The sequence below is a fragment of the Triticum urartu genome, chromosome 2A, assembly GCF_056163025.1.
Source record: "Triticum urartu cultivar PI428250 chromosome 2A, HENAU_Tu73, whole genome shotgun sequence".
Classification (NCBI taxonomy): domain Eukaryota; kingdom Viridiplantae; phylum Streptophyta; class Magnoliopsida; order Poales; family Poaceae; genus Triticum; species Triticum urartu.
Window position 1 is genome coordinate 463622539 of NC_141874.1, and position 15147 is coordinate 463637685.

The 15147-nt window shown below is 42.1% G+C and overlaps 1 protein-coding gene across 1 annotated transcript; it reads right to left on the bottom strand.

Moving 5' to 3' along the window:
- Positions 1 to 647: 647 nt before the first annotated feature.
- On the bottom strand, positions 648 to 1847 carry LOC147985480 (uncharacterized). The gene is made up of 3 exons (XM_087541597.1): positions 1705 to 1847; positions 983 to 1075; positions 648 to 885 (listed from the first exon to the last, which is right to left on the bottom strand). Exons 1-3 carry the CDS (start codon positions 1845 to 1847, stop codon positions 648 to 650), a joined length of 474 nt encoding a protein of 157 aa, XP_087397723.1.
- Positions 1848 to 15147: the final 13300 nt, after the last annotated feature.

A 15147-nucleotide genomic window follows, 5' to 3' on the forward strand; every position in this document is an offset into this window, starting at 1 on the left:
GTACAAGTCTGCGGCTTTCTCTTGTACTTTCTCTGCATGCACTTTCACTTGTGCTTCATTTAAGCATGTACTGCACTGCATGTACACACCTTGTGCACTGCCTATATTTACTCTTGCGAACTACATGCACCTTTCTTATGAGGTAGGAGTTGTAGTCAAAGTACTTAGTTTTTTGGTCTTCCCTATTTCTTGGTAACATAGGTTTTATTAATTGTCCTTCTATTCTGGTGATGTAACATCCATTAATTATTAATTTTTTTGGTGTGCACTCCATGTATTTTACTTCCCGCACTGCATCCGTCGACAAAGAGAACTTCATGTACTTTGCTTGTGTACTGCATGTTCCTTCATTCTTCACTGGCTGCCCAAAGCTGTTTCAAAATAGTTTTTGGAACAGTTTTGCTGAACGATGTTTTTGAATCGGTTTGTATGTGTGTAGTATGTTTTGGTGTTACACATCTAATTTTTCAAACTTGTCTGAATACTTGCTCTAATACAAACTCAAGAAGCAAAACCTAGTAAAGCGACATTGTTTTACAAAGAAACATTCAATAGGAAACAACGGAGATAAGCAAAACCTAGCAAACAGGAAACAAGGAACAACACAATTAAAGTAAAAAAGAAACTAAACCTAGCCTTGTTCATTTCTAGTTACTGTATGGGATTACAGCCTTGTTCTTCTTCTTCGCTTCTTTTTCTCTTTTTGCCCTGTCTAGCCCCATTATGACATCATAGATGATTCTCCATGACTCATAGGTGGCGAATGCATCTATTGCTGCATACTTGATAAGCTTGTCAGGCAGCGGGCAAAACCCCCACAAAGTATTATCTTCGTTGCGGTTGATTTTGTTCTTCATGTCATAGTAGTGAATGTCAATCAGCCGACTGGCAACATCAGCCAAAGAGTCAAATTTGTTTTTCTTGTATGGGTCTCTCCATTCCACCTGAATAATCAATGTAGTTGTTGGAGTTGATCACCAACCAAGATAGCTGCAGCTTGTTTTTGTCTCCTTCAATGGAGAATCCGGCGAAGGTGTATTCATCATTCGTGAGGAATTTGTCCAGTTCCATTGGCCTGCTAGTTGTTTGTATAGACCGAATATAGTGAGACTACACCAGTTATTAAGTACCACCCAATGTTTTTTTGATTATCTGAATTGAACTACATTGTGAAACCCTGAATCTATTATAGTAAGTAGCTGCTAATACTTTGTACAACATGACTAGTAAATGTCATAATAGATTCCAGAAACAAATGCATGTTTGTTGTCTTGAATTGAAATTCATACAGGATTCAGATAGATTGGACTACAATCTTTTTACCTCCAAATTCATACAGGAATGAAAATAGGCGGTAATAATGCAGTTTTCTATTGTTCAGGCAGATAATTTGTATTTGGTAAAACAAAATGAGACTGTGTGGATCCCTAGATCACCAAATTCAAGAATTAAGTTACATGGATCCAGCCAAAAATTGTCAATGAATTCCTATGACATGCTTTTAAAAATGAGGACCCAAGTTTATATAAGGGCATTTGCGATGAAGAAAAATAAAAATCCATATTGACAACCAAGAGTATAGATTGATAATTATTGTCACCTATCTTTAGCCGCAGAGATGTGGTAGACAAGGCACTCTTGTTCTACACATAGCTGGACACGTAGTGCATGTACTCGACATCAATGCCTACTAGTTTGACGGACATTTCGCCGAGCTTCCTCCTGAGCGTGGACAACATCTCGTCCACATCTCGACCCTTGCTTATGCAAACGACGTGGAGCTTGTGGTTGCCGTGGAGCTCCCTGGTGTACCTGCGGCACTGCTTGTATAGAGATGCATCTGTCATGGCTCTCCTCTGCTCTCTCGTGTTTGTTTTGGAGAGAGAGGTTAGTGAAAGGAAGTGGGGAGAAGAAGCAGCAATGGGGTTTTGGGGGACGAGGCAGTTCTGATTTTGCTCTTTTTATGGCGGCTTGTGGCAGGACGTGGAAGTGGTGGAGGGGGGTGGAAGCATGGTGGGTCGTGGTTTCAGTTATGTGGCAACTACATAGAGGTTCTGCCATGTGGAGGTTGTGTTAGTGCGTTTGAAATCAGAAACGGTGTCGCCTCTTTTTTCGTGACAACTTCAGATAGGCATGCAATTGTCAGAAATGACATGATTGTGTTTTTGGTCAATTTCTTACTAAGTGCATTGCTTGGATATCATGATAGAACTGCCTATGTCCATAAGTTGCACTGCATGCAACTGATTTTATTCTTCGTATACCATATTAGATTAGATCTCAAGATTCATACAAATGTAAGCGCACTGCTTTTTCAATGGAGTGCATTTTTATATTTTTATAGATGACAGTGATCCAATTTTTGTGGGGGTGGAGGGTTGTGTGGGTAGGGGTACTGGACTGCTTTGCTTTACTAACCGGATTGCATTCTTCATTTTAACGAACTGCAATGTAGTAGAAAGGGAACTGCATTACAGAAGTAACAATACTTCCTACTTCAACGGGACAACTACATAGTTGTAGGCTGTGGACTGCATTTGTACGTTGACTTGGGGCTTCCTGTATTTATTTATGAGAGCGAACTGCAGTTTCTGGTAGTGCCCACACACATTTTTTTGGTTATTCATTTAAAAAACTTTTAAATTTTTCTTGTTGTTTTATTTTAGTTTTTTATTTGTGTAGTCACTCTTTTATTTTAGTGGGCCATGGTATTTTAACCACTCTCGCGTCTTGGGCCTGTGTTGGGAGCGAAGACGCATTTGACCCAAGTAGGCCTGCCGGCACGGCAGCTTTGCGATGCATTGTGTGTATGCGCTAAGGTTTAGTCCCGCCTCACCCGCCAAGAGCGCCCGCGACCGGTTTATAAGCCCTGGTGAGGCAACCCTTTCGAACTCCTCTAGTTACTGATTGGGCGCTTATACACGGCACTCGCTGCACTATCCCCCTGACCTATGGACCCTTGTGTGCCAGACACCACGCATCGTGGCTCAGAATGTTCTCGCATCGTGGCTCACAACTATGGGCGCAGATTTAGTAGGGGACTAGTTGGGGCCTGGTTGCACCTGGGCAGTCAATATTTTTTCTTTTCGTATTGCAATTATTTTTTTCCTTTTTCTTTTGCACTGCATGTAGTTCTGTATTTCGTATGCACCATATGTACTCCATGTACCTACGTTGTGCACTACACTTCATGTACTAAGTTTGTGCCTTGTGCACTGCATGAAAGTGCACGCACTTTCTCTTGTGCTTCATTTTAAGCATGTAGTGCACTGCATGTACACACCTTGTGCACTATCTGATAATACTTTCATGAACTGCATTCACCTTTGTTTAGAATGGTTTGCGAATTATTATTTTTAGAACTATAAATATTAATGAGTTGCGTTTAGTGGGTGGGAGGAGCTGCAGTCAAAGTACACCTTTTGTTGGTCTTCCTTTTTCTTGGTAACATAAGTTTTATTAATTGTCCTTCGTTATTTGTAACATAAGTTTTATTAACTGTCATTTAATTTTCACTTTTATTTTCTGCGTGACTAGACCTTTTGCATTCCTCTTCTGTATATTTAGGCCAACTTCTAACCTTCCTTTGCAGTTCATTTCCCCTATAGCCGCAAATTCTCCCCTTCCTCCAGCCTCCCTTTCTTTCTTTTCATTTTCTAGGGTTTATTTGCGATGGCTCCAGGCCCCTACGCGAATCGCTCCTCCCGCGACCATGGTTGTGGTGTGCTGACAAACTGCGATTGCTCAGCTGCTCGTAGGTCCGTCGTGCTCGCCGGAGGGGAGGTCTTGTGCCGAACTGGGCGAGCGAAGCAACTTGCATATGACACAGTTTTCACAGAGGGATTGGATCTGGACCCTATGAATGTCGTTGTGTTCTATTCTACCCTGCTTCGCCATGGCCTTGGCCGCACAAGTCCTTTTGTCCATGAGCTTACGCCCACAAACGTGGAGACTCACTACCATATGGTAATTTTCGCTTGATTTGTTTTTTCTTTGTGAATTTTATTATTTGTATAATTCCATAGTAGTTTGAACTTCTAGTACTTCAGGAGCGCACTTCTTTTGTTTATTGAAGTGTACTGCATGGTTTTCTTATATCTTGTGTTTATTTTATTTTCCTTGCATGTATGGAGCTCGTGTTTGTTTGCATGTACTATGATGCTCCATGAATATAGAGTTCATACTACATTGTTACAAGATGTGAACTGCACAGGTATGAGATGAGCACTACTGGTTTGCACAATTTTTCTCCCATGTACGATGTGTACTACATGCAACTTTTTTACGAATTGCATGAAAGTTAGAAGCGTATTGCATATTAGCATGTTGTGTACTGCATGCACCTCCCTTGCATAAGAGGTTCATGAACTGTATGTGTGTTTTATCTATACTACTTGTTGGTCTGTTGTGCACTTCATCTAGCTCGCGTTCGTACTGTCTGCAGGTTTGTTTCTGCTGTGTGCACAATATGAGAATTGTACTTCTAGTATTGTCCTCTAACACTTTTATTATTTTTTGCAGAAAATCTCCCAACGAGCTGTTAGGTATCTCTGGCTCAAGAAGAAGGGTATTCTCCAAGTTGTTCTCGACAATGGACACCCAAAACCAGCTAAGTACCGTGTAGGCGTTGATGGGCAGTTGTATCTATAGAAAGGCTGGAAGGAATTCCTCATTGAAAGTGGCCTGAAGTCTTAGCAAGTTGTTGCCCTCAACTTTTTTGAACTTAAGGATCGTATGTTTGAAATCACGTTTGACGTGATTGGTTAAGATTATGAGTTTGATTGTAATAAGTACTTCTGCGTATCGAATGCTTCATCTATTATACATGTGTGCTTGTTTTTAAATCAGTTTCTAGTTTGTTTATGTGATCTGAAACGCCTGGCTTATAGGTCAGAACTTCATGTTGTCTATGAGGTAACTGCATTTTTATTATGTGTTGTGGATCAAAGTGCGTCAATGTTTACTCCAGACTGCTATATATATGGTTTTCTCTATACATCATTTATCTCGTATGGTTTAGTGGAAGAACTCAAAGTCAGTGGGAAATTCGTGTTTACACAAAATTCAAATTGCTACATAAGTCATACAGATATTCAAACTGCTATATATATGATTAATTTATTGAACTATATCTATTTGGTCATTAACTTGTTGCTTCTTTGCGGTGACTAGAGTGCATCTAATGTTGCACTTTGTCTTGTTTTTCGGGGCGGTGTTACCGCTTCTTGTATTTGCACTGTTGTTTGTAGCCCCTCCCCTGGTTGTTGATGGCGGTTTTTATTTTCGAACGACTCTGAACTGCAATCATTTTTCTCCTCACGTGCTGGTTGATGGAGGTTTTTATTTTCCAGTGCTGCAATCTTCTTTGCTCCTGTGTGCTGGTTGATGGCGGTTTTCGTTTTCCAGCGCCGTGAACTGCATCCTTTCCCGCTCCTACCCTGTTTTCTATATGTGGTGTCTGATGTCGCTTGAAGCTACGTCGGTGTTTCCCCAAAGAGGAAGGGATGAAGCAGCACAGCGGCGGTAGGTATTTCCCTCAGATATGAAACCAAGGTTATCGAACCAGTAGGAGAACCAAGCAACACAACGTAAACAGTCCGTGCACACAGATAACAAATCCTCGCAACCCGACGTGTTAAAGGGGTTGTCGATCACTTTCGGGTAACGGTGCCAGAAATTGGTGCATGATGGGAAAAAGTTGTAATAGATTGAATAAATAGATCACAAATAAAATAAAGTGCAGCAAAGTATTTTGGGGTTTTTGGATTAATAGATATGAAAATAAAAGCAAATAAAAGTATATCGCAAAGGCAAATAATATGAGAAAGAGACCCAGGGGTCGTAGATTTCACTAGTGGCTTCTCTTGACAAAAATAGCAAAGCGATGGGTGAACAAATTACTGTTGGGCAATTGATAGAACTTAAAACACTCATGATGATGTCCAGGCAATGATCATTACATAGGCATCACGTCCAAGAATAGTAGACCGACTCCTGCCTGCATATACTACTATTACTCCACACATCGACCGCTATCCAGCATGCATCTAGTGTATTAAGTTCATGGAGAAACGAAGTAATGCAATAAGAACGATGACATGATGTAGACAAGATCTATCTATGTAGAGATAGACCCCATCATTTTATCCTTAGTAGCAACGATACATACGTGTTAGTTCCCCTTCTGTAGCGAACCAATCCCAATGGACCGTAGTCTCTGTGCTTAAGTGTCATCCCTGGATCGGTATTGCTGACACACACAGTACTCAAGGATTTATTGCAGAGTTCAATCACACACTTATTAGAATGAGTGTCTCAATAGAGTACTTATTACAATAATATGGTTAAAGGCCATCTAAATAAGATAACTGCGGAAGCTTCGAAGATAAATGAGTCCATCCAACTCCACGGCAAAACTAAGTGCATGACAACGACCTAGCGCACCTTACTCTCCGTCTGAAAACTCTACAACATGATACGTTGCAGCCATATAGGTCAGCACATGGAATATGCTGGCAAGACAACACTATAGAGCAATGAAAAAGTAAAGCTATCACTACATACATATTTGGCTGGTGGAGGCTCTATGGTTATCATTTGCATAAAGCTAATTTTTTCCTACAACAAAGGAATAAATTTTATTTAACTACAAAGTTTGATGACATTACTGAGAAGGTACCCCAACTCAATCCCAAATTAACATTTATAACCCAACAAATTCATTATGTAAAGTGATGAGATCAACACAATAATCCAAGCACCAGATACTCAAGATGTCCATAACCGGGGACACGGCTAACCATGATTAGTTTGTACACTCTGCAGAGGTTTGTGCACTTTTCCCCACAAGACTCGATCTCCTCCATTGTATTTCTCGCACTACATGATGTTTGAGAAACGGATGACCGAGACACAGTCTTTCCGAAGAGGTCACCGTAACCGATAGATAGGCCGGTACACCTACAATTCCCCTACATCTGCTAGCCCATCATGGAAAGGATTCCCACAACTTACTCAACTATGCTAGATCCCATAATGGCTTGTGGCTACACACGGAAGTTTCTAGCATGAATAATCTTATGATCCCTTTGATCCTGGCTGGCATTCCATAGGATGATCACACGGGTACCCCTGGATCTCCTAGGACAACACTGGATTCCCCAGGTGCCCACAACCAATCCACCCAGATGTGTATTTGTAACATCCCAAATTTTCAATTTGGAATGTTATACACTAGATCATCTTTGCATATCATATTTTATTGCATTTTGGTTGATCCTAGAAATTTCACGCAACTCAAGGACCCTCGGAGAGAGTTGGGGATTTCGTTATTTTCATATTTGAGTTGTCTCAAATTTTGAAAATAGGATCATTTGATTTTATTTATTTTATCTTCAATTATTTCTATTACAAAAATACGAGAGAGGGAATAAAATGACTTTCCCAAAATAAAGAAATATTGAGGATTTAATAAAAAAATTAAATAAGATTTATTTTGGTTTTATTTGCTAATTTATTTGAATTTAGGAAAAAATGCGCGTTTTTCAAAATTGCATTTAGGCCCCAAATAAATGTTCATCCTGTGCGGCTTGATTTTAGAAGCCGGGGAAAATTTATTTCGGGATTTTTGGAGTCCATTTAGTATTTCTTTTGTTTTTTTCCCGAGTGTAATTATTTTTAAAAAAAAATCCGAACCGACCTTGGGCCGTAACCGGCCAGGACTCCTCCTGGCCGGGCCTCTTATAAGCGCCCCGAGGCCCCCGGGCAAAGCCCAAGCCGCCCCACCCGAAAACCCTAACCCTAGCCGCCCGCGCCGCCGCCGCCCGCCCCGCCGCCGCCGCCGGAGCACCTCCGCCCCGCTGGACCGCCGCCGTCATTCGCCGGAGTTGCCGGAGGTAGTTTTTTTTTTTCGCCTCCGGTTTTTCTCGAAAAACCGTTCGGTTTTCTGACGGTTTTGTTTGTTTTTTGTAGTTTCGGTTTTTTTAAATAGATCGGTTTTTCCGGTTTATTTAATTAGCGAGCGTTCGTCCGTTCGTTCATTTTAACGAACGTTCGTCGTTTTCCTTTTTCTAGGATTAAATCCGCGATTTTTCAGATCACGATTTCTGATCCGATTTTCGTTTTAGTCTAACTTTTCGCTCGTTTATTGGAATGAGGCGATTCAAGCGCCTGGAGTTTCATATCGAAACCCTCTTTCCGTTTAGCCAACTCAAACAAGTTTTTACCACTGTAAAAAATTGCCCTTGATCCAGAATAGTAAACGAAGCTTGTTTCTTTTGCCGTTTGTCTTTCGTTGCTTCGTTCAATTTGATTCTTTTTGCTAACCGGAGTTCTTAAGTTGAACTTTCTGGTTAGATCTTTTATTTGAGTTTAACATGTGCATTAGTTGAGTACTTATTTCATGCTTGTTTGTTTGCGATAGAGTACCCGGAGTGCGCCGCTTGCTACTTCGAATAGCTAGGTTCCCCGGATCATCAGCAAGGCAAGTAACACTTTGATCATGCTTTTCCCACTACCCAGTTTTAGTGCATTAGATCAATCCTCACACATTGCATGATTAGGATCTAAATAAATTGTGGGTTTGGGAAGTAGTTGAGGTAGTAACTATTACCTGTTTATTATCAAACTTTGGGAGTTACTTCTACGTTTGCTTATTATGACATGCTATGCTAGTAGACGTCAATTGGGTGAGTGTATCCATGACAGATGTGAGATTGTTAATTAATGGTTTATTTAAGGTGGCAACTTAAAAACACATCTGGGTGGATTGAGGCACCTGGGTATTCCGGCGATTTCCTGTTTTTCTTTTGGACCGCCACGCAGGCTCAAAGGGATCATGAGATTATTCATGCTAGAAACTTCTGTGTGCAGCCACAAGCTATTATGGGCTTTAGCATAGTTGATTAAGTTGTGTGAACTCTTACAGTGGTAGACTAGCAGATGTAGGGGAAAGTAGGTGTAACGGTCTAGCGCTTCTGAAAGACTATGTCTCGGTCATCCGTCTTCTCAAACACCATGTAGTGCGAGAAACCAAACAGAGGCGATTGAGTCTTGTGGGGAAAAGTGCGCAAACCTCTGCAGAGTGTATAAACTAATCATGATTAGCCGTGTCCCCGGTTATGGACATCTTGAGTATCTAGTACCTGGATTATCATGTGAATCTCAACATGTTACTCTAAAAATTAATTTTGTTGGGTTTTGTTTAATGATGATGCTTAATTGGGATTGAGAATGCTGTCAACCATTCTCAATGTTTAACAACTACCATGATAGTTAAATAAAATTTATTCCTTTGCAGTAGGGAAAAATTGGCTTTACACAAAACTGTAACCATAGAGCTTTCCACCAGCCAAATATGCATATAGAATAGCCTATTTCATTCCATTACTCTCTATGTGTTATTTTGCCGGCATATTCCATGTGTTGACCCGTTTCGGGCTGCAACGTTAATGTTGTAGACTTTTCAGACGACGATTAAGGAGTTTTTAGGTCGTGGTTCTATACTCAGTGATGCCGTTGGAGTTGATAGACTCACTTATCTTCCAAGCCTTCCGCTGTTATCGATATTAGATGGCCTTAAGCCGTATTTATTGTAATAAGTTCTCTTTTGAGACACTCGATGTAATAAGTGTGTGATTGCTACTCTGTTATAAATCCTTCAAGTACTGTGTGGTGTCAGCATTACTGATCCAGGGATGACACCTGAGCACAGAGATTGGACCGTTTGAGGTCTGGTCGCTACAAGATGGTATCAGAGCACAGGCTGACTGTAGGACACGACCACTAAGCTAAAGATCTAGATCACTACTCACTCACTTCTCTTTCTAACTTCTCATCTTTTCTACTCTTTTAGGATGGTGGATGCAAGGAACAAGTTCACGCAACCGGATGAAGATACACCCTTTGGACGTCACTTGAAGGAAGTCACTAGATACCTGAACATAGGAGTACCAAGCTTCACCGGGACCTACAACGCCACTTTACCTGAAGAAGAGCGCTGGATGATTCAAGTTCAAGTTCCAGGAAGGACGTTCATGCCAGTCACTGAGACCATAGAGTTTTCTTTTGATGCACCAACTTGGAGTCTAGGAAAGAGCATTGAAGCTCACATCGCCATGGGACGTATTGGAGAAGTCTACCGCAAAGATCTTAAGGATACTATCTACCAGATTTGTGGGCGCCGAGATGAGCACTGGGAGATGATCAACACCAGGAAGGATAGATCAGTTACAGGTTTTATCCAGGAGTTAAACCAACACATTCGACGTCAGGAGAACCAGATGTGCGCCGACATGATAGATCTGAAGAAGGCGAGGACAAGAATCAAGGAACTGGAGGAAGAAATCAAGGCTACTCATGAAGATTATGAAGAGGAAATTGAAGTATTAGTGGAGAAGAATGACGATCTGATCAAGAAGATCGGAATATTTATGGGAGGCCCTACACCAATAGAAGAAGATGAAGAACCCAAGGAGATTCATTTGGAAGATTACATCATCATCGACGACACCGACTCGGATCCAGATGATAGCAATGATGACTATGTTGATGAAGCTGGAGCAGATATCATGGAGTCCACAACCGAGGAATATTTTTAGTAGACCACCTCATCAGTAGTAGTAGTCCACCATGTAAATATAGTAGTCCGAGCACTTTTGCGATAGTTAGATCGATTGTATGCCCTTGTTTGATTGATTGAATGAAGTGAATTGTTTGTTTTTGCCTCATGTGCATATGGGTAGTGTTTTCTCTTTAGACCCCCTCTATTCTTAAATCTCATCTTTTCTGAAACCCTCAGATGCCTCCGAGACGTGACCCCGAATTTACCTTCCCACCGGAGCTCACCCAGTTGATCCAGCAGCAGAACACATTGATGTGGTTGCTAGTCCAGAATCAGAATCAGGGGAACAAGAACAACCCACCACCACCACCACCTGTTGATCACTTAGCCCATTTTCTTAGGCTGAATCCGCCGGTGTTTTCTAGTAGCACCGAGCCGATAGTAGCAGATGATTGGCTCCGCAAGACAGCTAGAGAGTTGACCACAGCAGGATGCACGGATGCGGAAAAGGTAAAGTTCGCCGCACATCAGCTTGAAGGACCCGCAGCATCATGGTGGGAGAATTTCACAGCCACTTTTCCTGTCGACACTGTCACGTGGGACCAGTTTCAGCAGGCTTTTCAAACTGCCCATGTTTCAGCAGGAGCTATGGCCATGAAGAAGCGAGAGTTTCGCAACTTGCGCCAAGGAGGACGGACAGTTGGCCAGTATGTGGAGGACTTTAGTAAATTAGCATGTTATGCCCCAGATGACGTTGCTACGGATGCAGCTAAGCAGGAGAAGTTTCTGGAAGGACTGAATGATGAGTTGAGCATGCAGTTGATGGTGGCAACCTTCAACAACTACCAGGAGTTGGTAGATTGTGCTCTCATGATTGATGGGAAGCAACAGCAGATTGAGAATCGCAAGAGGAAGTATGGACAATGGAAGCACAATTCAGGAGCTCAGCAGAAGCCACGTTTTACCCCTAGACCGGGAGGACATTTTCAGCATACCCATGGAGGAGGTAGTTTGCACAATCACAACGGCACCAAGAATGGTAATGGGAATGGAGGAAGCAACGGCCAGAACCGCACCAACCCATCGACACCAGCCAAGAGAGACCTGAGCCAAGTCACTTGTTTTAAGTGCTAGAAGACCAGATATTATGCCAATGAATGTCCTGAATCACAAAATGCCAATGGCAATGGAAGCTCTGGGAAGAAGCCGAACCCTTTCAATAGGGGACAGGTGAACCACGTTAACGTGGAGGAGGTTGAAGAGCAGCCGGATGCAGTAATCGGTAAGTTTTTGGTTAAGTCATTTACTGCACTCGTTCTTTTTGATACTGGTGCATCGCATTCATACATATCAAGGGGATTTGTGGATAAGTATAACCTGCCCACCAAAGTTCTTAGAACACCTATGTTAGTAAGCTCACCAGGAGCGGAGTATATGGCTAGTCAAGGATGTTTTCAAGTGCCACTGAGTATAGGTAGGCATGTGTTTCCCTCAGATTTGATAATATTGGAATCACAAGGTTTGGATGTAATTCTGGGTATGGATTGGTTGTCGATGTATGGAGGAAACATCGATTGCGCCAGTAAGTCAATCTTGCTTACCACCCAGAAGGGAGAAGGATCAAGTATGTATCCCGGCATGTGCCGAACAGGACTCAAGTAAATTGTTTAACGGGAGTTGTGCAGGAAGAAGTACCAGTAGTGAAGGATTTCCCCGAAGTATTTCTAGAAGAATTGCCACGCATGCCACCGGATAGAGATATTGAGTTTTTGATTGAGCTTTTGCCAGGCACAGGGCCAATATCAAAGAGACCATATAGGATGCCTGCAAAGGATTTGGTGGAAATCAAGAAACAGATTAAGGAGTTACTGGATAAGGGATATATTCGCCCAAGTTCATCGCCTTGGGGATCTCCAGTACTTCTAGTGGAGAAGAAGGATGGATCGCTAAGGATGGTTGTTGATTATCGAGGATTGAATGAAGTAACCATCAAGAACAAGTACCCACTACCGATGATCAATGATCTGTTTGATCGATTGCAAGGAGCTAAGGTGTTTTCCAAGATCGATCTGCGATCAGGATACCACCAGTTGAAGATTCGAGAACATGATATACCTAAGATGGCTTTTACCACCAGGTATGGGCTGTACGAGTATACCGTTATGTCATTGGGTTTGACTAATGCACCTGCATATTTTGTGAACATGATGAACAAAGTGTTTATGGAGTTCTTGGATAAGTTCGTCGTAGTGTTCATTGATGATATCCTGGTTTACTGGAAGAATGAAGAGGAGCATAAGGAGCATTTGCGTTTGGTTCTTGGAAAACTCAGAGAACATCAATTATATGCCAAGTTTAGCAAATGTGAGTTTTGGTTGAAAGAAGTTGGATTTCTCGGACACGTTATATCCGGAGAAGGTATAGCAGTAGATCCCACTAAAGTTGATACTGTGACCAAGTGGGAAGCCCCAACAACAGTTGGAGAGATCCGGAGTTTTCTTGGACTCGTAGGATACTACCGGAGGTTTATTGAGAATTTCTCAAAGATTGCGAAGCCTATGATGGAGTTGTTGAAGAAGGATACCAAGTTCGGGTGGAGTGAGGAATGTGAGGCTAGTTTCCAGGAGTTGAAGAAACGTTTGGTTACCTCACCAATGTTGATTTTGCCAGACCGGACTAAGGATTATGAGGTGTATTGTGACGCTTCACATTGAGGACTTGGAGCAGTGCTTATGCAGGAAGGAAGAGTTGTTTCATATGCCTCACGACAGCTTAAGCCCCATGAGTTGAATTACGCTACACATGATTTGGAGTTAGCAGCCGTAGTGCATGCGTTGAAGACTTGGAGACATTTTCTGATTGGAAACCATTGTGAGGTGTACACGGATCACAAGAGTTTGAAGTATATTTTCACACAGAAGGAGTTGAACCTCAGACAAAGGAGATGGTTGGAGCTCATCAAGGATTATGATATGAAATTGCATTATCACCCCGGAAAGGCTAACGTAGTAGCTGACGCGTTAAGCCGTAAGAGCCATGTCAACACCCTAATGACGGGAGATTTACCAAGGGAGTTAGCCGAAAATCTTTGTGACCTATGTTTGGAGATAGTCCCGAGAGGCTATGTAGCAGCATTGGAGATTCAGTCTAATTTGATGGATAAGATCAGAGAAGCCCAGAAGACTGACAAGGAGATTGCCGCTATAAAAGAGAAAATGAGCAAAGGAAAAGCTAAGGGATTTCGTGAAGATGAGCATGATACCTTATGGTTTGAAGACCGTGTTTATGTGCCTAATGATTCGGAGATCAGGAAGTTAATTTTACAAGAGGCCCATGATTCACCGTATTCGATTCACCCAGGAAATACCAAGATGTATTTGGATTTGAAGCATACTTTCTGGTGGACCGGAATGAAGAAGGATATTGCGGAGTATGTAGAAGTTTGAGATGTATGTCAGAGAGTAAAAGTTGAGCATTAGAAGCCAGCAGGATTGCTGCAGCCATTGCCGATACCCGAATGGAAGTGGGATAAGTTAGGCATGGATTTTATTACAGGTTTACCCAGAACTCGTTCAGGCTACGACTTGATATGGGTTGTAGTCGATCGTTTGACAAAGGTAGCTCATTTCATTCCAGTGAAGACTACCTATACCAGTGCAAAGTTGGCAAAGATATATATGACTAGAATCATTTGTGTGCATGGAGTTCCAAGGAGCATAGTATCAGATAGAGGAACCAAATTTACCTCAAAGTTCTGGAATCAGTTGCATGAAACTTTGGGTACCAGACTGGAGTATAGCACAGCTTTCCACCCGCAAACAGATGGACAGACTGAGAGAGTCAATCAGATTTTGGAGGATATGCTAAGAGCTTGTGCGCTAGATTACGGATCTAGTTGGGACGAGAATTTGTTGTATGCAGAGTTCTCTTACAACAACAGCTATCAATCTAGTTTGAAGATGGCCCCTTTCGAAGCCTTGTACGGAAGAAGGTGCAGGACTCCATTGTCTTGGGATGAAGTTGGAGACCGCCAGTTGTTTGGACCGGATCTGATAAGGGAGTCTGAACAGAAAGTAAAATTGATTGGCGATAGGCTCAAGGTAGCTCAATCCAGGCAGAAGAGTTATGCAGATTCTAAACGTAAGGAGACAGTTTACGAAGTCGGAGACCGAGTTTATCTTCGAGTATCTCCACTTCGAGGAGTTAAGCGCTTTGGAGTTAAGGGAAAGTTAGCGCCACATTTTGTAGGCCCATACAAAGTTTTGGAGCGTATGGGAGAAGTAGCCTATAAGTTGGAATTACCCGAAGGATTTTCAGGAGTTCACGACCTGTTCCACGTATCTCGGTTGAAGAAGTGCCACGCAGAGATGGCTGATATACCACTGAGAGATATAGTACCACTGGAAGCAATTCAGTTAGACAATGATTTGACCTATGAGGAGAAACCAGTTAAGATTCTAGAGTATGCCAATCGAGTCACCCGCAGCAAGGTTATCAAGTTTTGCAAGGTTCAGTGGAGCCACCACACGGAGGATGAAGCCACCTGGGAACAAGAGAAGATTTGCTGAAGGATCACCCTCACCTAT

Bases quoted from the DNA above. Each gene is read 5' to 3' on its own strand.
- LOC147985480 (XM_087541597.1), bottom strand. From the start codon at position 1,847: ATGACAGATGCATCTCTATACAAGCAGTGCCGCAGGTACACCAGGGAG. The intron at 1,076-1,704 runs GTCCGTCAAACT...AACAACTAGCAG, and splicing joins AGGAGGAAGCTCGGCGAAAT to GCCAATGGAACTGGACAAAT. The intron at 886-982 runs GTTGGTGATCAA...TGATGTTGCCAG, and splicing joins AACAAGCTGCAGCTATCTTG to TCGGCTGATTGACATTCACT.